Source organism: Dufourea novaeangliae, unplaced genomic scaffold (genome assembly GCF_001272555.1).
Source record: "Dufourea novaeangliae isolate 0120121106 unplaced genomic scaffold, ASM127255v1 scaffold246, whole genome shotgun sequence".
Lineage (NCBI taxonomy): Eukaryota > Metazoa > Arthropoda > Insecta > Hymenoptera > Halictidae > Dufourea > Dufourea novaeangliae.
This window is the reverse complement of record NW_015374139.1, coordinates 1,432,438-1,454,717: the sequence shown is the minus strand read 5'-3', so window position 1 is coordinate 1,454,717 and position 22,280 is coordinate 1,432,438. Positions and strand designations below refer to the sequence as shown.

Here is a 22,280-nt window from a genome sequence, read left to right as displayed (position 1 = left end):
TTGAAGTCACTTGAAGTCTTGCTTGAAGTACATAAAATATATCGAATTGCCTGAACGGCTACGACTCGAACCGCTCGAACGACCGGGGAGAACGAATTTCGTATATCGATATTGATCGATATTTCGTTTTCGATTTAAAGTACAAGTCTAGCAATTTATCGAAGAAAATTTTAACCTAAAACAGAAAATGATTGTGCGTCGGTGGGAGTTTTATTTCGAGATAAAAAGGACAACACTAAAATACCGCGAATCTATGAGAAATGTTTAATCGAGCATCATTGAAATACGTTTGTTAAGTGGAGGAGACGGTTATACATTTTTGAAAGACATAGAATTTTTGCAAAATCTACTTGTTACAATACCTCTTTTGTAATTCACCAACATTTTAGTTCTTCTAATTTTAATTGATTCCGTCTGTGCAGAATTTCGTGAAAATTTCTATTACGTACGGAGACAGAAAGAAATATCCTGTTTCGATCAGTTCAGGTATGCCAATTGTATTGCTTTGACTGTAACACATATATAATTTCCTTGTTGCTCAATTAGTATCGTATAATTAGCTTATGAACAGTAAGTAAGTGAATCAGTGGTAAGAAGGTTGAAATAAAAGAACTTACATTATTACGTATTCTTCTTACACAGTGATCCAGGTATGCTCAGAAATGTCGTCTCCAAACAGCATAGAATCGTTAGGAACACTACAGTGGGATATGATTGAATTAGCCAGTCACCTACGTCAGGAGCGTTTGTTTGTCAGTTCAGAGCAACAAAATTTGCAACTACTCAACGAGAAGGTACAAGTTAATTGATAATTAAAACACATTCGAGACTGATGGCCCAGTATACGAGTTATGCGGTATTTCATCTGTCTGGCCGATGACTCAGCACATGGGTCGTGTACAACAGTGTATATATATATATATACGTAAACATTTCTGGCCGCCGAGGCCAGTCTCGTAATAATACGTCTATCTTGAATGTGTCGATGGAAATTGAAAAGCTTGGGAGCACAGAGATATTATACAACGAGCTAAGCTACAAGTATTACATTTGATTTCAGGTGCTGTATGCATCGTCGAATTTGGCTCAACAGGCATGGATTACAGCGCAACAAAGAGTGAATCTGAATCGGCTGATAATGTCTAGACCGGATTGTACACCGGCGTCTTGCTGTCAGAAAGCAAATACATTAGAAAATTCACATTTTTTAGATGCGTATAAATATTTACGTTACCAAGCTTGTTTATCCTATGGTGAATTCTTAGGCGCGCTTAGAAAGTCTCCTAAACTTCTTGCGTTGTGCTTAGTGGAAGGAGAAAAATTACTACCAGACTTTATGCAAAATATTGTTCAATCATTGGCAGCGGGTTTATACGGTAGTTGCTTGTTACCAGAGGATAAAATTCTAGTCTTAAAACTGCTGAGACACCTGATGCTGCTACAAATTGTACCATCAGATAATCCGCGCAGGTTACTCAGACATGGCACTTGTGCTTTTTCTAGGTTTTACTCTGTCTTTCATGAAAGCGTTTTTTCAGCCAAGTTTTTCTTGACTGCTGCTTTACATAATCCTATTGTACAGTTACTAATGGAAGATGAAATGTTTCTTGACATTGACCCGGATAAGGCACCCATAAGGTTTCCTCCATCTGAAAGATTGAAAAAATTTGGAAAGGAAGGTACTCCTGAATACGAAGCCAAGTTGCAACGTCACAGACTATGGATGGTCAATTCTTTATTTCGCATAACGCAAAGATTCATAGTCAGTATAAGAGAGAATATGCATTGTTTCCCGAGCAGTGTGTGTTGGTTGGTCAGACAGATGGCTGGTCTTTTGGGGAAAAACGGAAGCATTGATATAAAGGAGGTGCATGCAATGTGTACCGACTTGGTTTTCACTTATTTTATATGTCCAGCGATAGTAAATCCAGAGCCGTACGGTATTACAGACGCTCCTATTAGCTATGTTGCGAGATTCAACCTTATGCAAGTCGGACAGATTCTACAGATGCTCTCTCTAATGAAGTACCAAACAGTGGACAGCAAAACATTCGATCTTTACAAAAAGTTCGACAAGGATTCTGTCTCTTCAATAATAGATGCAATGATGGATAGCGTGACGGAGGAACTCGAGGATGAGCCAAGCATCATTGACAATAACAAACTACGAGGACTGTCTCGCTCTGCTGCCTTATTTACAGAAACGGAATTGAACACGCTAATTATATTTCTGCAAACAATAGCCGCGGAAACTCCGATAAAGGGTGACACGCCATCCACCGCGTTTGACGTGAAGCAATTGATCGACATGCTCTCTCAGTTACCTCCCGGTTCGTTGAATAGTAACAAAGCGACTAACAACGTTTGCATCGAAACGACCAACAGACGTGGAGGTTTCTTAGGAAAAGGTAATTGTGTTGTGGAATTATTGTGTGATGCTTTTTCACGTGTTAATCGTTCGTTTGGACATTGTTGAAGTTTAGGGAAAATCGGTTACCCGCTGGTTAGTGTTAGTGTAGGAAAATTCTGAATACGTACAGTAGCCAATTCTTATGTTTCACTGAACCGTTAACAACGATAAAGACGAAATTGAAATAAACAGAAAACGTATAAACACGGTACCTAATAACGAAGAATTTTATTATCTCGTTGTAGGAAAAGTACCAGGAGTAAAAGTGTCATCATCGTACTCATCCAATGCGACTAACGATATAGGAGACGAAGTGAACGGTGTGTCGACCCCCGAGGATGAATCTATCGATAAAAATTCTCAGGATGTTCTTGTCATTCCGTTCGGCCCGAATACAGGAGAATTTGTGGGACTTCTCAGCGAACAGAAAGTACATAATACGGTCTCGTTTTTTTTTATTTCTTCAAATTTGTCGATCTCTGATATTTTTGGGAATTTGATAGTTTCTCTTATTGAACAGATCGCGAGAAGATATTACCTGACGACTTTCTCCTCAATGTTGCAGGTCTTTTAATGCTGAACGTATCGAAACACAAGAAAAGAAAACACGATTTTCGTTGTCCCATGACGAAGGTACAGATTTTCATAACAATCTTTGAAGCTCGATCTAGTAATAGATTAATATGATAGACCATGAAGAGCTTACTGTAAATAATTAAGCACTAATGTACTCGTCGATTTCACCGGTATGTGTAAGGGAATTAAGAAGTTAACGTTAAATACTCTGTTAGTTCTATTCGAAGGCTTCATTGGAAATACCTCGGACAACTTGGAGGCTGTGTCGGAAGCGGCTTCGAATCACAGTGTTGCTTCTTCTCTGGAACTAGAAACAGAAGATCAAAATGATAATTTGTCGGATATGGTGTCTGCCAGTGTTTCGGGACGAGGAACGCCGAATATATCAGGTTCGTTGGTACATAGATAAATATAGATATGTACATAACGTATAAGAGAGAATAGTTTTCGAGCGAGAGAATGATATGTATTTGCGTTCGTGTTTATAGGTCGTGATACTCCGTCGTCTCAAATCACTGAAGGAGACGAAGGTCGCGTGACTGGCGAGGCTCGACAATTGGATTTACCCACACCGAATATACCAACGAAACAAAGTCGGTCCGAGATTGACGATAAGTTTTGCAAATTTGAAATAAAAAAGCTGATCGAAGGTATTTTAAAAGCAGACTAATAAAGTAGAAGAAAATAAATAAAAGGTATAGGTTAGGTCGAACTCCATCGTTTCTGGATCTTTTCAGGGGACGAAACCGTCTCGATGGTGTCTGATACGTGGTCGACAGATGTATTAGCTTCGGATAGTGAGACAGTTGAGCAACAAGAAAAGATAACGTACCCTCCTTCTGGTGAGCAAAATACTCCGGTTTTATCAGCAACATCAGAATCAATACCGCAAGCCGTGTTAGATGTTAGTGAAACAGCGTCTGAAGCATGGAGTACCGATGTGTTAGCCAGCGATTCGGAGAGGCTAACCGAAGTTGATACCGACGATACGGCTAGCGTCGCGAGGTATCTATCTATGTCAATCTGACATCAAAAAAGTTAAAACGATCGAAGACGTAGAAGAAAACAAAGAACGATCAATGATAATAGCAGCATCAGCTTTGATTTACATATTTGACAATGTTGGTTTTATTTACAGATCTGATGATACCGCGAGGTCCGAAATTGAGGTCGAAGCACGTAGCGAAGCAGAGGCCACCGAAGAAACATTGTCGCAGGCAGTTCCTCGTAAGAACACACGTTAGAATTTGATCTTATGCGTCGTATTCTCTTTTAGGATAATGCATGCCACTCTGTGTTCTTAGTGTGTACTTCTCCCTCGGCATTCGTCACAAATGTAACCGAACAAAACGAAAACAGGTCTGATTATCGGAGGAGTACGATAGAGTATGTCGACAAAAACGCCAACAACATCGGTAACGTTACGGATTATGATAAATCATTGCATGAGGACAGATTGGTTCGTCTCATAGACAAACTTCACATCGATGAAGGAAAAAGTCAGACGGAACGGCGAGCAAACTCAACTCACAATCATATCGGGATCGCAGCTGTCACGCCAGCTTTACTACTAGCTAATCATATATCACCACCGGTTTTGGCGAATGCAGAAAAACCGCGAAACTCTGACGGGAAATCAGAAGTATGTTTATTGTTCGCAACTATGCCATTTCATACATGCATATACATATAGTAGTATTAGTACTAGTAGTAATAGTAGTAGTAGTTGTTGTTATTGTGGTTGTGGTTGTGGTTGTGGTTGTGGTTGTGATTGTAGTTTATAGAAATTTAACACGTATATAATTTTCTGTAAGCGTTGTTTAATTACCTGTTTAGGAACTAGGGATCTGCGTCGGATCGGTCGGCAGAATTATTAACGAAGGACGCGGCCCGGAAGGTATAGTTGGATTGAGTACCGGCAGTTTAACATCCAACAGCAGCAGTTCTAGCTCCGAATCCCGTGCAAAGACTACTACTTCGACGTTACCGTTGTTGGAAGGAACATTGGTTAATGGAAACTGCGAAGTGATCGATACCGGTGGTATTGGTATTTCTCCAAAACCTATCGTGTCCAGCGGTGCTATTCCAAAAAGTATCAGCTTCGATATGACCGCAGAGCGTGGGGATAAAGAATTATTGGACGACGATCAAAAGAACAAAAGAAGTTTCTTTGGGAAATTGAAAATGTCGTTAAGAAATCGGCGAGGTAAAGTGGTTCGTGGTACCGACGACAATATCAGCAGATGTTACGACCGTGAATCCGGCGGGGGGGACGGTACCGACGTAGGTCGACATAGATTGCGGAGAATAATGTCGGAAGATGTGACGTCGACTGGTAACCTGACTATCGGTAAGCATATAGAGAAAAGAATATACAAAAAGGGGAAAATGATGAGCGAGACAAGGAAGGAAATACCGGTTGTTAAAACGACGTTAAAACTTTCTAGATAACACGGACGACATTTTGGCGAAATATAGAAGAAAACCAAGCGCAGCGAGCGATACGGCATCGATCGAGAGCAATCAGTCTCGTACGAAAGAAACAACAGAGGACGAAAGGCTACTTATAGATCCAAATAACATCGAACTCTCATACGCGTTTGCCGATGCAAAACGAAAGTTACGCATGGTGCTCAGTACAGCTGATCTTCAACACATTCCTTGGACCGCTACATCCGAGGTAATCTTTGTGTAATTGCAATTAAACGGAAAATCGCTTTCCTAAAACGAACTTTGTGTCTTGTTTTTTCTCATAGTTGATGATCCATTAAACGATATGCGACGACACTTTTGTTCCAGCGAAACCCGTGGTCGCAGAAAGAAAACGAATTGGTCGCATTCCTACAGTTGCAGCTGGCAGAAGCTATAAACTTACAAGATCGGGCGTTAATAGCTCATCTGCATGAAACACTGCGCTGTGTACGATTGTTTAATGATGATGGATGTAGGAAATTGTTCAAATCTTTACGCGAAGACTATCAAAAACGGTCACCTTACATCGCGTATTTAATTAGATGTCGACAAGGTTTACTTTCCACGTTGGCCCACTTGGACAGGTATTATTCTTTTCATCGTTTTAAACAAAATCCGATAGCATCGTGAAATTATGGATAATGCTAATGTTATATCATTGTTAATGTTGTGGGATCGTGCGAAGACTGTGCATTAGGGTAAAATGTGATCGTGATGCCGTTAACAATCATCTTGTTTCCGTTTGCGTACGGGTCTTTTTGGAGAAAAAAGAGTCGCTACTCTTGCGTTTTTGCGATGAATTTAAAAAACTTACGCTGACAGACGAGAAACAAGATTTGGTCGATAACTTTTTGGGAGAGGTTCACGCAAAAATGGACAACGACCCAATATGGCAATGTAAGTAAGAATCGATCCGACAATAGCTTGTAATTCTAACGATCGATTAATATTCGTAGGCGCGAGTGAAAATCAGTTGGGGTTAGCCAGAGTTGTGGTGGAAAGGACCGTGATGGCACGCGTTTACCACAATGCTCTTTATCCGAACGGAGACGGAGATGTTTACAGAGATCAATTGATTCATGACCATATTAAAAAATTGGCGAAAATTGTTACTCCCAACCACAAAGATTTACGTATTCCGAAAATATATCATTACGAGTGTCCCTGGCCTTGGGCACAAGCAGAATTGGCCGTTATATCTGCGTATAAAACACCCAGGGATAAACTGCAATGCGTCTTCCGTTGTGCGACCACCATTATGAATTTACTTTCGATGGCAACCGAGAGAGGAGTACCCGCTGCCGATGATCTTATTCCTGTTTTGGTCTACGTAATCATAAAGGCAAGCCATTTTATTTCTTGCATCGTCCACTATTCGATGATCCCTTTTTTAAACTCTGTGTTTCCCTTCGACTATGTTTCCAGACTAATCCGCCATCTTTACTTTCAACTATACAATACGTGGATAGCTTTTATGGAAATCGTCTGGAAGGTGAAGAACAATACTGGTGGACGCAATTTTGTTCTGCGATTGAATTTATAAAAACAATGGATTAACTTGTGTTTTTTTAGTAACACAATACTGTTGAAAGTGTAGAAATAGTGTATCATAATTAACAACGACTTTGTTGTCGTTATCATCATAATAATCACTGCTCTTGTAGTCATCGTAATGACCATTCTCCTTCATTTTCTTTTCATCGTCTCAATTACTATTACTGCGACTGCTTCTAACATTTCCATGCAGATTGATATCGCTTTTACTGTCATACAATATTATTATTATTATTATTATCAGTTTTACATTTATCAGTTCTTTTGAAGTTGCGATCATTTCTATATCGATACTTCAGCCATCATCTTTATTGTCGTTATTATACATATTGTGCTAGCACCGTAACTGTTGCTAGGTATTTCTACCGTTGCAAGTACATCGATTTATTCTTCTTGTAGTATATATGTTGAAAAATTATTGATTTCTCTTAAATCTCAACGATCTATCGCGTCACTAAACAAATCGAATGATTCGCATGTCTTAAAAGCAATAATGAAATTATATAACGTGTTAATAATGCAAGAGAAACCATTATTCGTTGTCCTTTCGAGAGATGCGTCCATTTTATATATTACGCGTGAATTTTACTTCTTGCGAATATCATGTGGTGTACCACGAAACGCAGTTTTTGTGTAAAGTTTTTATTTTTATTTTATTAAGGAATATCCGTGTCGTACAAGTACGTGTATTTTTTCGAACTTTCCGTGATGTACTTTAAAATTGAAACAAATTAATATTGCTTTATATGTACCAGCGGCCTATGATATAATTTTCTGTTGCGTCTAAATCTTACATTACAAGTTGATATATTAATTATAATGGCAATTCGTTACTGTTACTCTGTTACATTACGTGACTAAATACTTTTACATAAGTAATCCTGTCTAAACATTCTTTAGAAATTAGAATAACTATGTACAATGTAATATAAGGTAAATCACTATATTAATATATACATAGAAAATACTAGCGAATACATAACACATTTCAGAAAATAGTGTTGAGAAAATTTTTTAATAGGAAAGCAATTATTCTTCATCAATAATTAAGAGATTGTTATAAACTTAAAATATTGGTGAAGAATGAAATATTTTAAACTGTCCGCGAAAACTTGAATCGGGTGTATGTGATCTAAACTGCAACTGTAGTGACGCGTAGTGAGTAGATTCCACACTAAAGAATACAAAGTTAATACCACCATCACCACACCACTATGATTGACTATGACCCACTATGGACACTATGATGTATCGTATATAAGTGTTTCATAATAAAGAAAATAGAGTGACCAGAGAAAAGGCAAAAAGTGGGAAAAATGTCGAGACGTCCGGAACATTTAGCTCCACCCGAAGTGGTAAGCATTAATTTATTAATAATTATTAATCAATTTCTCACTTTCTTTTTCGTTTGTAGTTTTACAATCAGTCTGAAGCTCGAAAGTACACACAAAGGTATATCTTTTATTTATGCGTATCTGTACATATTTCCTTGTGTCTTGTAGATATATAATTGGCCTACATCTGTAATCTTGCAGCTCCCGAATAATAGATATACAGGAAGAAATGTGCAGACGTGCTATAGAGCTTCTTTTGTTGCCAGAAGACAAAACTTTTTTACTTCTAGACATTGGTTGTGGTTCCGGTTTGAGTGGCAGTGTTATTGAAGAATATGGCCATGTATGGGTTGGGATTGATATATCGCCCGCAATGTTAGGTAAATTTCTTTATTGAATATGTTTTCAGTAATGTATCCTTTTCTAAGTTGTATTACCTTACTTATATTCTTTCCTTTTACATTTGTAGGTGTAGCTTTAGAAAGGGAAGTCGATGGTGATTTAATTTTGGGAGATATGGGTCAGGGAATGCCATTCAAAGCAGGAGGTTTTGATGGGGCAATTAGCATTTCTGCTTTACAATGGTTATGCAATGCTGATAAACGTTCGCACGAACCGTCAAAACGTGTATATAAATTTTTTTCTACGCTGTACTCATGCTTATCAAGATCCGCTAGAGCTGTGTTTCAGTTTTACCCTGAAAATAATGAACAAATCGAATTAGTTACAACACAAGCTACGAAAGCAGGTTTTTATGGTGGTGTGGTTGTAGATTTTCCCAATAGTACAAAGGCAAAAAAATTCTTTTTAGTTCTAATGACTGGTGGACCTGCAGTTCTTCCACAAGCTTTAGGTGTAAATGACACTGATACAGTCATTTCTTATGCATCTAGAAGGTTGATTTTCCTATTAATCTCCCAAAATTTTACTGCATTCACATTACTTCTGCGCAGAGTATGAACTTTTTATTCCGATTACTTTCTAGGGAACAAATTAAAAAAGCTAGAGGTAAACCATTGAAGAACAGTAGAGACTGGATTGCAGAAAAGAAAGAAAGACGACGGAAACAGGGGAGAAAGGTCCGAGAAGATTCAAAATACACTGGAAGGAGAAGATCTGGTAGATTTTAGTAGACATATTTTATATGTGTAACTTTTATACAATACAACAGTCACGTTTCTATCTTTAAATATAAACACGGAGCGTTCAAATACATACGTATGTATCTATGACGTGTACGTACATGCATTCATATGTCAAGAACATTTGCCATTATATTACAATTGCAACTGAAAGTTATTTTAATTTGTTCTCCATTCTATGAAGCTAAAAATACAAAATACAAAAAATTGTGTGTAAAAGTACTATGTCCGAATCATGATTGGTTGCACATCGTAGAATTTAATGAATACATAGATGTCTTGTGTATGAATTTCTTGTACGTCTTACTTATAGACTACACACAGAAATTGCCTAGAACTTCCAAACCAGCCATACAAATCGTGAAAATGACAGCCCTTTGTGGTGGTTTTTGTAGTCTTTTTTTGCGTATCACAACTTACTCGGGTAACAAAAACTGGGACAAACTTCCATAAAGATTAGGGTGCACAGTTTTTTTCAGTTCTTCTCTATCTAACCAACAGTGCTTTATATCTGAAGAAATATCTCCACTTATATATTTTGCTAGAAAATAGAATATTTTTGCTCCGTCTTGTCCCTTAAGTCTGACATCTTTTGGATATTTATATTGATAGAAGCCAATTGGTGCACTACTATAAAATTTTACTTTTATATTATTCCCACAAAGCTCTTGTACAGTTCTTTGCGCAGTCTGAAACAATAGAGGTAAATAAGATGAAACAAACTTTAGCATTAGGACCTTACACTATATAATAATGCTTACCTGTATCATAGTTTCTCTATGTTTTCGTATGTTTTGAGGAGGAATCCAAAAGTTATCGCATCCTACTTGTTGTGTTACCAATAATACTAAAGTTTTATCTAATTTACGCTTTAACATTGGTGTTCCATCATCTGTGTCTTCTGCAAGTTAAGCGGTATGATATAATCTGTTTTAATGCATTCAAACCGATATATATATTACTACGAGACTATCCTCAGAAGCTGACAATGTTTACGTATAGTCTGTATATACGTGACCCACATGTTGTGTCATTGACTAAACAAGGGTACATTGTATAATTCATATTTTGGGTCCTCGGTCTCGATTGTATTAAAATATACAGCGCAATATTAATTAAAGTGTAAAATAATACAAAGTACATACCACCTGTTCGTGGTGCAAATTTAAATTTCATTAGTTCTTGCTTGCTACTGTCTTCAAAATCTTGTAATGTCTGAGTAACAATTTCGTCTACATTTTCATCTGTAGATATTGTTTTCTCTTTTCTGCTTAATTCCTGTTTCAGTTGTATTTCAAAATCTGATATCAAACTGTTTTCAAATTCTCTTTGTTGTAACATTTCATGATATCTTGCTTCTATATCTTCCATTGGTTTTGTAATTACCGGGTGACGTTCTAAACAAACAGCGCTGAACAAATCCCATTTTTTCACAACTTCAAAGTCGGCTTGTGATAATGCTCGGAATATAACCTTATACAGTGACGGAGTACCTGTATACAAATTTTTCGTTGATTTAAACTATTATTAGTGAGATTTTATTTTTAATCTAGACATTCCGTGAGATTCGCGATAGTCACAATACTCTCTGATCAATTCGTGAAAAAGATGATAATCGTTCAAAGATACAACTTACTCGTAGTTAAAAAAGACGTATTGTTTAGCGCACGAAATGATAAAATTCTCTTCAACATTATTATGCAACTTTATTTATGTTTTAATGAAAGCAAAACAAAATTAATAGTCTTCTTTTTAAATTAATACGGATAACACCAAATGCATAACGAATAAACAATACATTCCAATCGTCGAAATACGAGCAAATACGAGACAAGCAGGGACAAGCAACAGAGCGAAGAGCAGGCTGCTCTGAGTAGCTGAGAATAGCTGGAATAACGGAGCGGAGAAAAGCCCAGCCGGTCCGGACTCCGGGTACCAACTTTTGTCATTTATTGTTGGCAATTTGCTCGAAACTCGTACGCAACTGGTAATCAGATCGCTTAGATGTACCGTTATTCTAAGTATTGAATAACGGTACATATAATAATATACGTTTCCGTAATATGTATGTAGCAATATTAAACGTGATTATTTTTCGTTACACAAAAAAAGTGTAATAAGTCCGGCGGGACTAGAACCTGAGTTCTTTCTATGTATGTATGTACATAACAGTACATAACATGTACGTTTATTTTACAAGCGAAGATTTTTGGGTAGCTTCGAGTTGAATGAATTAATACGTACGTACACGTATGTACACCCAAGAGCAAACTCGGCTTCCACTAGGGGAAAAAGCGTGCTAGAAGGAAAGTCTTCTACCACTTGGGAAATTTATTCCAGATAGTGAAATAAATGTTAAATCGAATGTTAATTTGGCATAAATTTCAGTAACTCCCAAAACTAAATGGTAGGAGGCCTTTCGTCAACCTCACATTTTCCCCTAGAGGAAGTCGAGTTTGCTCGTGAAGGTACATCATATGTATCTAGTTCTCGAATGCACTGTTCTCATAACGTAGAGGGCAGCAGAAAATTTCTGATTTTATGCACGATCGGTATTTCAAAACATGTGATGTGACACAAAGTCCCATAAGATGGTAGGTCTACTCTGGTCTACTCTATACGTAACTCGTCTGTGGTGGCAGTTTGTTCATCGTTCAAAAATTCGTACAGATGTTAGAAATGAAAAGAAAATATATGTTTTGTCGATTTTTGTGGTAAATGGGTCAATGATAATTGTGTAACAAAAAATTTTAATCTAATAGAAGAATTTATTTTTGTAACAATTTTGTCTATATACAGAAAAAACAGAAGTATGCGGCTCGCGAAGCAGTGATAAAGTTCAATTGCTGCTTTTTATTTATACAATGCTTCGAAAATGGAAAAAGTTGACTAATGCATCCTTATAAATAATAGCGTTGTTTATTCGTAAATATCTTCTCTGTCTGCGACGTAACGGACTATGTCCGTAGGACGTAATAGTCTCTCCGCATCTATGTCTGGTATTTCGAAACCGAATTCGTCTTCTACAGCCATTATAATTTCTACATGATCCAAGGAATCCAAGCCCAAATCATTTATGAAATGAGAATCCACTTGCAACTACAAAAAATTTTAAAAATATTAGTTATAAAATATATACAGAAGCTTTTGTATAACTGATATGCAACAAGAATAAGAATACAATTCTTTTTCAGGATACTTCTAACAAATACATTTTGTTCTAGAAAAGTTAAGAATTATGTTTACATATCGGTGTAACTTAAAGACACCACGATTCAAGCGAGGTGATAATCGATCACTGTCTCTTTGAAAAGTAATCTATCAAGACGTTTTGGCAAATGTAAAATACCGATGATAACTTTAGCATAAATTACTTGTCCTGAATGATTGTAACTTAATATAACTTGATCTACATATGTACACCATTCGATATAAAAACCACTGCAATGTTCTAACATTTGCTAAAACATCTTCACAAGTATCTTTGGTATTGTATCATCTTGTGGTAAATAGATACCTTCTTAGGATCAATTTTATCATAGAGATTTAGTACTAAAAGTACTCGTTGGCGAATATAGTCAATTGTTAGTGGTGGCTTATGGCTGTAGTGGCGCACCTGCTTGACTCGTGTGTCCCTTATGCCCTGTAAAACAATATTTTATAGAAAATATGCATTTATTAACCTTGTCAGCAGATATTTTATCATAGGCTGCAATCACTTTTAATACACGCTCTTCAACCTTCTTAACTTTGGCTTCAGTGGTATATGCACGAATACTCTCAGTTTTTACCTGTATGCATTAAATAATTTTCATATTAACAAAAAAAAACGAAAAAATAAATACGAGATTAAAATGCACATCAAAGAACCAAAATCCAAATATCGAGGTCGTAAGAATCAGATTTGCAGCAGTTTGCAGTATTGAAATCAATTAAAACGGCGACGTATTAAATCGATTAGACCGATTGAATCGGTCTCATAGATTCAAGGGAATTTCTGTAGCATTCCGTATACTATGCATCCTATCGTTCTGCCAAAACATCAAGTATTTCAGTTATATAATACGTGATTTAAAACATGATATATAAACTACGTAAAGAGGTTTGCCAAAGCTCTGCTAGTAAGGGTAACCAATGTTTACCTGTGGCAGAACTGTGATGGTACTTTGCCTTTTACAGTGAAAAGACCTCTCAAGTAATTGAAGTTGTGTGGCGGCAGATCGTAAACAAAATCGACCGATAGGATTTCTTAAAGTACCGGTATTCTTCATGAAAAGACGGACACCCACGAGAGACGCCATTTTCTCAGCTATAGACGAAAAATGTAGGGACAAGAGTCAAACCGTAGTCACGACAGTCGCGTGCGCGAACCTAACCGTGTCGCAACCGTCGCAACTACCTTCTGTAAGTTATCACAGTTATGGCTTCTGAAACTTGTTAGTAGAGGGCTAAAAAGACACCAATCTATTCTCACAAGTATTCCAATCATCTTTATTAGGAAAAACTTTTACTTTTAACTTATATATTTATAGCGGAATAGATACAGTGTAGTCGTAAAATTATGGTGAAATTGACCGGAAGAATTTAGTCAATTAATGTAGGTACTTGTTGTGCATAGGATATTTATGATTCGAATATAGAAACAAAAGAAGTGTACATATATGTATGTATATTGGCAGAGACACTGGTATACTTTAGAAGATTTAGGCAGAGACCATAGGCATTTGTGATGGGTGAGCACTAGTGAGTAGTGAACTGTTAGTAACATTTTCATTTAAACGCGTGGCTAAATTGTCGGGACGAAGCAGCTGACGACGAACGATTTCGCAGTGGAGTTCGTGTTGGTGCATGTTGGTGTTCACTTATCTTTGGCAAGTATTTTTTTCTACTTCTGGACAGCTAGCGAATTTTGCCGAATCTCTTGAATAAAACGTACACGTTTGAATTTGTATCGTTCGTGCCATATGTGCTGGAACAACAGTGATCAATATGTGGGTGAAGCCACAAGAGGTTCTACTGGCGAATGCTTTCTGGTAAATTGATATGTGGTTATAATACCCGATCTTCTATATGTTATAATTACTGTTTACAACGCGTGTCAAACACAGCTGACACGAAATACTTGGTTTGGGATATAAACGGATTTTCTGATTTGTTGTCCGTCAAAGCTTCACTAATTCCTGTTGTACTTGTAGGCACGATTCTCGCGGAAATGTGGTTCCTTTTAAATAGCTTTACAGTTATTGTCGGTCTGTATGTTATTTGTTTACATATTGTCTGAATAAGTATCGAAACAGGTTCTATGTTTTTGGAAAACGGTCTTGCTAAATAGAATTTCGTACGTGTTTGGAGCATTAAATCGGCTTTGTACTTTTTTTGCAATAACATGTAATATATTTAGAAACGGAAAGTGTGATATGCTGCGTATATGAAACGCACGGTTTATTCCTGATAAGAGACGTTCGCACTATTGAAATCACTTTGACAAATTATCGGCGACGTTGATTCATTCCCCTTCGATAATGTGCAGTTATGTAAATGGTGAACAAGATATAAAAAATCTCATAAATATCTTTTAAATCGAACATTTCTGTCAATTAGGCTTGAACAGTAATACTCACGCATTCTAATGCCTTTTATTTCTTTTCCATTCAAAGAAAATAGTAAGATATTTTTCATTTTAATTATATAGGGTGACAGAACAAGTAACCGTATATTTTGTTTTACAACGTCGTAAAGGACATGGAAAAACAAAAGGTCTCAGTTCCATATTGGTGGGAACATTGGATAGTGTATTTGACACTAAACCTCCACCTTTTAGAATACTTCATCAAACTCCATCATCAGAAGTATATTGGGGTAAGGTACTCGGAAAAAAAAAAACAAAGATCAATTTAGGAAAGGGTATACATGTACATGTAAGTCTTGTATTTTGGATTAAACATTTACTAAGTTTTATGTATTTCTAATACATACAGAAGTTGCATGTTCCTTAACACATGAAGAAATCTTGCAAGACTGGGAATGGCTTCACACAAACTTGATTGACACTTTGACTTCGTTTGATACAGAAGAAGAAATAACTGAATTTGTTTGTTGTAAGATACAGTCTATTATTGCAAACAATGTTCCAGATTGCCAATTTGCAGATGGTAAAACATTACTGATACAATTAAATAAAAGAGTGAAACTTTTCGATGCATAAAGATGTTCTAAAAAATTAAATTGTTTGCAGAGGAAGATCCAGAATCATTTAAAACTATGTCTTTTAAATTCCATCAACTGTTTAATGTACCAAAAGAGGATAAATTGGTCAATTATTACTCTTGCAGGTACTTATGATTAAAATTATGCTTGAAACATTCTATAAGATTGTATTTCTTTTTCAGTTACTGGAAATCTCGTTTACCTAGACAAGGATGGATATATCTGTCAGTAAACCATATGTGTTTTTATGCCTATATTTTGGCAAGAGAAACAAAACTAATCGTAAGATGGGCAGACATTACCGAATTGAGTAAAACCAATTCTATTCTATTTCCTGACAGTATATGTGTTGTGACTAGGGACAATAAAGAGGCGAGTAGAATATTTATCGTATAGGTCTTAATTTTGTTTAATTATCTTGCTTATAATTTCGTTTACTTACAGCATTATTTTTCAATGTTTCTGCATAAGTCAGAGACGTATTCCTTAATGGAACAACTTACAAATATTGCTATGAAAAGACTTATAGATGAAAAGAGTGGTTTTAACGAAGACAGAGAACTCTTAAATAAGTTAAGGTATTTATATACATAGGCAATCTTGTTATGTCTAATTACAATATGTTTACGTCGATTACAATAGCAATTACATTTTCAGTAAGAATGTACCTAAGAAACCATCATTCTTGAAAAGAGATCTGGATGCACGAGCACATTCTGAAGCTTATAGGTTGCAGTTCAGATTACCTGGAAATGAAAAGTTGGATGGTAGCATTGATGCAACACTATGGACACCGTACAACAAGAGATATGTTTGGGGAAAAATATTTCTATCTCAAAATTACCTCTGCTTTGAAAGCAGAGTACGTATCTTTCCACGTACAAATCTAAATATTTATATGTAAAATTGTAATAACATAATTGAATGATTTTTATTATAATTTAGGTAAGGGGATTAGTAAGTTTAGTTGTACCTATGAGGGAGGTGAGGCTGATAGAACCTGCTGAGAATCAATCGCCTAGTACGGGAATAGACAAATCGATTTTAGTGACAACTGCACGATCGTCTTTCTTATTTGCTCAAATTCATGACAGAGATTTCGTTGTACAGAAAATATCCGAGTTATTAGCAAAATCTAAATTGTCAACTTTGTAAGTTGTTGTGGTCTGCATTTAATCTATATTATTATTAATAACATGATTGTTTAATATTCTAATGTTTTAATAGAAGTACTACAGACAGTTTGCAGATCGAAAACAGTTTGCCTCACGATGACGGTAACTCTGATGAAATTAAACCTACTCAACAGTGGAAACCTCGGCCACCATTAATGACATTATTTAAAGCTCCGTTAAGTGCTGAGGCAGCGCTAAAGCAGGAAGCGAAGGAAAAACAATGGGAGCTTCATTTTGCAGAATATGGAAGGGGTATTACAATGTATAGAACCACAGAGACAGCAAAATTAATAATCCAAGGTGTACCACAGACTCTCAGAGGAGAAGTTTGGCTAACATTTTCTGGTAATAAAATCTATATGTTTATAAAATGATCATCCGTACAATAAATGTAGCTTTTGTTCGTTCTTAGGTGCTTTGAATGAAATGGTAATGAATCCTGGTCTTTATAAATCATTAGTTGACCAATCATTGGGTAAATCGTGCCAAGCAAACGAAGAAATAGAAAGAGATTTGCACAGATCTTTGCCAGAACATCCAGCATTTCAATCTGATACCGGTATCAGTGCATTAAGAAGAGTTCTTTCTGCGTATGCTTGGAAAAATCCACAAATTGGTAAATGCTGCATTTTAAGAGTTATGCCGGTGAAAAAATAATAAATTCTAAGTCTAGCTCTCTTTTGGCACAGGTTATTGCCAGGCAATGAATATAGTAGCTTCGGTTTTATTAATCTATTGCTCGGAGGAATCTGCGTTCTGGCAGTTATGTAACGTATGCGAATCGTTGTTACCCGATTATTATGACAGAAGAGTGGTTGGTGCTCTCGTTGACCAAGGTCTTTTAGAAGAGTTAGCTGCTGAATATTTACCAACCTTGCACGCTAGGTTACAGGAACTTGGTCTGATCAAAGTTATATCACTATCATGGTTCTTAACGATATTCTTAAGCGTCATGCCAACCAGTAGCGCAGTAAATATAATGGATTGCTTTTTTTATGACGGAGCGAAAGTAATATTCCAGGTATCATATTTTCACAGACATAAGTACAATATATGTATATATTCACCTTTTTAGTTAATATTTGCTAGAGGAAATGTTGAACTTTATCCATATCCTTTCTAATGAACACAGAATAAAGTACATACAGAAGAAATTTGAAGTAAACAGGTATTTCTTCCTGTGTCAGATAGCATTGACAGTACTGGAATGGAATCAAGATAAATTGCTTAATTGTCGCGACGATGGCGAAGCAATGCAGTTGTTAACAGATTATCTTGGAGGTGTGTACAACGATGAGGGACCTATACTGCCTAGACCAGTCGACAGTACTACTCCTCACAGAGTAAGAAAACTAGCATAGAGATCTTTAGTTCTATGGATATGTGTGCAGTCATAGTCCGAGTATATATTTATTTTAGAGTATATCTGTTCAAACTTTAATATATGAAGCATATTCAAGACACGGATCATTGACAATTGGAGGAATAGAGAGGCTTCGTTTGAAACATAGACTTAGGGTGGTTCAGAGTCTAGAGGATGGTATTGAAAAGAATGTAATTAGAAGTGTTATTGTTGATAAATACATGTCAATGGAAGAATTACAGGTAGACTTAATATACATAATTGTAAGAGTGTGTACCTGAAACGAGGAGGAATCCTTGAAATGTTGTTGTATGATTATTTATATTATGTATCCAGGATCTGCTAAGTTTAGTAAGAGAAGAATTAATGAGTCAACGAAAATCTGAACCTGATCGCTACGATCCAACACAACCTCCGTATGAAGCGTACAAAACAGACTTCGAGTTATTCAGGATATTATTTGGTGGTCTATCTCCGTGGGGAAAATGTAGCCAGGCCGAATCTTTATCTGCTCGGTTATTCCGTGTAAGTCAGTCAGACTTTACAATGCAATTACTTCCTGTTATTTTATTTCAACATTTCATTTCAAACGAATAAAAGAACATCATATAGAGTATTAGGGAACTAACATCCACGTGTATCTCAATGTTATTGAATAAGATCAAGCAAATACAGCAAATGTTTATAAGTACTATTGTACTGTCAGTTGATGGACCGTAATCGTGATGGTTTGCTAAACTTTCGGGAATTGATACAAGCCATTGGAATGACAGCGACCGCCGATTTGACACAGAGATTAAAGCTTTTGTATACTCTTCACTTGCCACCGTTACTCACACCTGTTGATTTCGAATCTCCAATGCATTCTGGTAAGTAATATACGGTATACACTATGCACTATACACGATACTCCCAGACACAACAATGATTAATGCGACAAAAGAATATATTATAGATGGAGCAGAAGTTGCCGCGGAGGCTACAGATTTCTTTGATAGCATGGAACAAAGTGTCGCTTCTTTGGAAATTCCAATTAGCGTAGCAGAAGAGCCATCTGCAGGTACTCTGTCTCGTTCGACAAGTTTGAATAGTCAACAAGCGGATCAGTCATGGGAAATCCAAAGCATGGGCAGCTTGCGGTCTATGATAGCATCCAAAGATAGTCCTTTGGATCTAAAAACTGTGCCAAAAATGTCCCAGGGACACTTTATAGCATTATGGAAAACCCTTTACGACATGTTCCCTGCACAACCGGAAGAACAAGAGACTTACCACTGTATAGCTTCAATTGGTAAGTTAAATACAATTACAACATTGTCGATGTATCACGTCTGTAAATGAAACGTATTCTTTTCTAAATGTAGGCACTCTTTTGCTTCAATTAGGCGACGTTGGTAAAAAGTTTTATGTCGAGCGGGATGAATCCGAGGACAGTTTACTTCTAGCCGCTACGGCTGGTCAGCAATCGCCTTCAACCACAGAACGGGTACGTTTACATTGAACGAATTCTGTTTTAATATACAACACGTGTGATGATTTTTTTTTTTAGTCTCACGATCGGAATGGAAACCCATCGAACGCCACAACTTCGTCTGCCGATCCCGAATGGTCAATAAGCGTCGAACAGTTCCTGGCATCTGCCTTAACAGGTCAAGCGATAGTGGACTTTTTTAGTAAAAGGGCAGATCTTACCGAAGCAATTGCAACCCTAAAGAATCGTAGATTTAATCGCGTTCATTCCTTGTCAGACACTCCCGTGTTAAATATATGATACACAGAGAGTTAATTGTGTATGAAAGATAGTGTAAGATATATGTATATGTAAAATTTATAAAGTGATAGATTGCCTTGGATAATTGACCAGCGACTTCATTTCCTAAGGAAATTTTTACATTCATTGTGAATCGGATAAATAAGTATTAGATTAGTTCGGATGAACAAACTGGTAACGTAAAAACATCTTTGTAAATAGAAAAATAAGAGTAAAATGAATTCGATGATTTTTCGTTTGTTCGAAAGTACCATTGTGCATTGAAAACGTCCAATTCTTTATGCTTACAATATTACCTTTTCGTAGTGGTAAATATTAATAATATTATACATATTATACATACTACGTGTATATGTGCAACTGTTTAGTATGTAGGAAAGATCCGGGGTGCTTAAAAGATGCTTGTTCTTCGCTTCGATCACTTGACGTATGTTTAAGGACATGAATTCATTGGCCTACATCTGTCGCCACGTATGCATTACAGTCGTAATAATGAATGAATCAATAATAGTGAGTGTACACTCCTCAGGGTAAATACTTTAAATGCAGTTCCATTACTTTTTAAGATCATTGCATGATAGGCACAAGTTCCCACCAGTTGACACTGACACATGATAAAAATATTTTTTAAAACGAAATTATCAATTATTTATAATATACATACAATGATTTCTCAACTATGGTATGCACGACATCTTGTATACTTGAGTAATATGAAATTAATTAATGAGTAATATGTAATAAATCGGAAATAATAGAATGTTCGTAAGTGATTAATACGGTAATGAAATTTGTGTATAACAAACGATATTATGACAAATTAACAATACCTTTGTACTATATGCTATCTTGAACAATACTAAACAATTTCTTAAAGTATTTAACAAATTTTTCTAATTCACACTATTCAAGGTGTTATAAAATACATGTACGATGCTAAGATCTACAATAAACATACATATATGTATGTATTATTTTAATATGTTCATGAACACTTTAGTTGAACGCAGTTAACTATGAATATTTGAGATTAGTTTCTTGATATATGCAACTATATATTTTTTTAAACATAACTTTTATTTTTATATAATCGATACTTGAATAATTTCTGAAACAAAATTATCAGAGTTGCTCCACTGGAAAAGAAAAGAAAAATAGCATCAAATATTTAAAGGATTCTCTTCTGGTATGATACACATATGTATATAAAAAGTAATTGTTTCATATGTGCAACAATATGTACAAAACATATTATAATAAATGGCATGTACAATGATATTTCTATTTAATTGAATGGTGAGAATGACAATGAAGTTTCCTGCACATTAGTCAATTTTTTTACAATTTTATTGATAGAGTAAAATAATTATCTTACATTAGAAGTTTTTAGGTAAAATCCCATCATTTTTTGCAAGGCGTACCAAACAATCATCAGACTCACCCTGAAAGGAATTAAAAATTAAAACATTATTAACAGAAAGTACAGACAATGTCTATACACCGAGGAGTATGAATTTACATACCATACGTCGGATAGCTCCACAAATAGCATACATTTTTTGTGAATCGGTCATACGTCCTGTTTCAGGATCAACATCGGCAATGCTCAACTGAATAGAAGCATGATCCTTAGCATGGATGATACGATTACTTGACGAGCTGTGAAAAAAGATGTATAATTTATAAGTTTATGGTAACTTAGACTCTAACCTCTGTACTATTAACGATTTTTATACAACTCTCATAGACCTCCTTTCGTCAGAATTATTCGAAACAAACATGCCGTAGATATTTTAGAAAGAGTTTATTACACGTTTACAGATGTTTCCACTTAAAAAAAGCCGGTTGTTATTCCATTTCATGACAACGCATGTAACCCACGTGTATCGCTTACCATTTTCTTGGGATGTACAAGTCAACAACATCTCCGTTGTCGTTCTCCATTGTTCTAACTGCAACAGAAATTGAGAAAGAAAGTTCGTATCATAATATGTTGAAATAACACGTTAAAATCTATGAAATTGATATTTTCTTCCTCACTTTTATTTCCTAGGTGTACACCGTAAAATGGCTACGGAAGGCAAGGAACTTTTGTCACCAACACTGCGGATATGTGTCGTTGAATAAACACGATTGCCAACATTATTAACAGTTTGAAATATGTTCCTAAAAAGTACGTGCAGAATACAGCAGATATGTATCAATATGTATACAGTTATTCATCCCACTCTGAAAACTCGAGAATGAACTTTAACAATTCAAATATAAACCTACAT

At 36.0% G+C, this 22,280-nt stretch overlaps 6 protein-coding genes across 10 annotated transcripts; 3 read left to right on the top strand and 3 right to left on the bottom strand.

The window, feature by feature from the left end:
• Positions 1-144: 144 nt before the first annotated feature.
• Positions 145-7,125, top strand: LOC107191341 (GTPase-activating protein and VPS9 domain-containing protein 1). Its single transcript, XM_015580354.1, is given in 16 exon segments — positions 145-486; positions 643-794; positions 1,061-2,408; positions 2,656-2,881; positions 2,931-3,043; positions 3,202-3,375; positions 3,475-3,636; positions 3,724-3,991; positions 4,125-4,273; positions 4,276-4,628; positions 4,823-5,336; positions 5,434-5,666; positions 5,786-6,042; positions 6,144-6,355; positions 6,415-6,800; positions 6,884-7,125. Coding segments are annotated over 15 exon segments (4,659 nt in total). The 5' UTR covers positions 145-486; positions 643-662; the 3' UTR covers positions 7,016-7,125.
• Positions 7,126-8,023: 898 nt separating this feature from the next.
• LOC107191340 (probable 18S rRNA (guanine-N(7))-methyltransferase) lies at positions 8,024-9,557 on the top strand. Its single transcript, XM_015580353.1, has 5 exons — positions 8,024-8,367; positions 8,427-8,464; positions 8,548-8,726; positions 8,816-9,242; positions 9,332-9,557. Exons 1-5 carry the CDS (start codon positions 8,329-8,331, stop codon positions 9,474-9,476), a joined length of 828 nt encoding a protein of 275 aa, XP_015435839.1. The 5' UTR covers positions 8,024-8,328; the 3' UTR covers positions 9,477-9,557.
• Positions 8,969-11,335, bottom strand: LOC107191339 (39S ribosomal protein L46, mitochondrial). The gene is made up of 5 exons (XM_015580352.1): positions 11,125-11,335; positions 10,634-10,981; positions 10,250-10,389; positions 9,909-10,177; positions 8,969-9,043 (listed from the first exon to the last, which is right to left on the bottom strand). Exons 1-5 carry the CDS (start codon positions 11,180-11,182, stop codon positions 9,010-9,012), a joined length of 849 nt encoding a protein of 282 aa, XP_015435838.1. The 5' UTR covers positions 11,183-11,335; the 3' UTR covers positions 8,969-9,009.
• A 901-nt stretch (positions 11,336-12,236) lies between these two features.
• Positions 12,237-13,893, bottom strand: LOC107191351 (acyl carrier protein, mitochondrial). Of its 3 annotated transcripts, XM_015580371.1 has the most exons (4): positions 13,631-13,893; positions 13,208-13,279; positions 13,006-13,131; positions 12,237-12,587 (listed from the first exon to the last, which is right to left on the bottom strand). In XM_015580371.1, exons 1-4 carry the CDS (start codon positions 13,787-13,789, stop codon positions 12,408-12,410), a joined length of 537 nt encoding a protein of 178 aa, XP_015435857.1. In that variant the 5' UTR covers positions 13,790-13,893; the 3' UTR covers positions 12,237-12,407. The 3 variants fall into 3 exon arrangements, with proteins under 3 accessions (XP_015435857.1, XP_015435860.1, XP_015435858.1); XM_015580374.1 differs by lacking the exon at positions 13,006-13,131 and having other exon boundaries at positions 13,172-13,279; XM_015580372.1 differs by lacking the exon at positions 13,208-13,279.
• Positions 13,894-14,390: 497 nt separating this feature from the next.
• On the top strand, positions 14,391-20,148 carry LOC107191316 (TBC1 domain family member 9). The gene is made up of 18 exons (XM_015580315.1): positions 14,391-14,521; positions 15,181-15,347; positions 15,467-15,640; positions 15,724-15,820; positions 15,878-16,067; positions 16,140-16,273; positions 16,353-16,557; positions 16,641-16,846; positions 16,923-17,215; positions 17,283-17,486; positions 17,560-17,891; positions 18,058-18,213; positions 18,290-18,475; positions 18,570-18,758; positions 18,940-19,102; positions 19,189-19,524; positions 19,598-19,719; positions 19,783-20,148. Exons 1-18 carry the CDS (start codon positions 14,478-14,480, stop codon positions 20,002-20,004), a joined length of 3,420 nt encoding a protein of 1,139 aa, XP_015435801.1. The 5' UTR covers positions 14,391-14,477; the 3' UTR covers positions 20,005-20,148.
• Positions 16,423-22,138, bottom strand: LOC107191317 (40S ribosomal protein S21). Of its 3 annotated transcripts, none has more exons than XM_015580318.1 (5): positions 22,045-22,138; positions 21,899-21,956; positions 21,528-21,663; positions 21,380-21,446; positions 16,423-16,441 (listed from the first exon to the last, which is right to left on the bottom strand). In XM_015580318.1, the coding sequence occupies exons 2-4, from the start codon at positions 21,946-21,948 to the stop codon at positions 21,381-21,383; spliced, it is 252 nt and encodes an 83-aa protein (XP_015435804.1). In that variant the 5' UTR covers positions 21,949-21,956; positions 22,045-22,138; the 3' UTR covers positions 16,423-16,441; position 21,380. The 3 variants fall into 3 exon arrangements, with proteins under 3 accessions (XP_015435804.1, XP_015435803.1, XP_015435802.1); XM_015580317.1 differs by lacking the exon at positions 16,423-16,441 and adding an exon at positions 21,130-21,140; XM_015580316.1 differs by lacking the exon at positions 16,423-16,441 and having other exon boundaries at positions 21,334-21,446.
• Between the last annotated feature and the right edge of the window lie 142 nt (positions 22,139-22,280).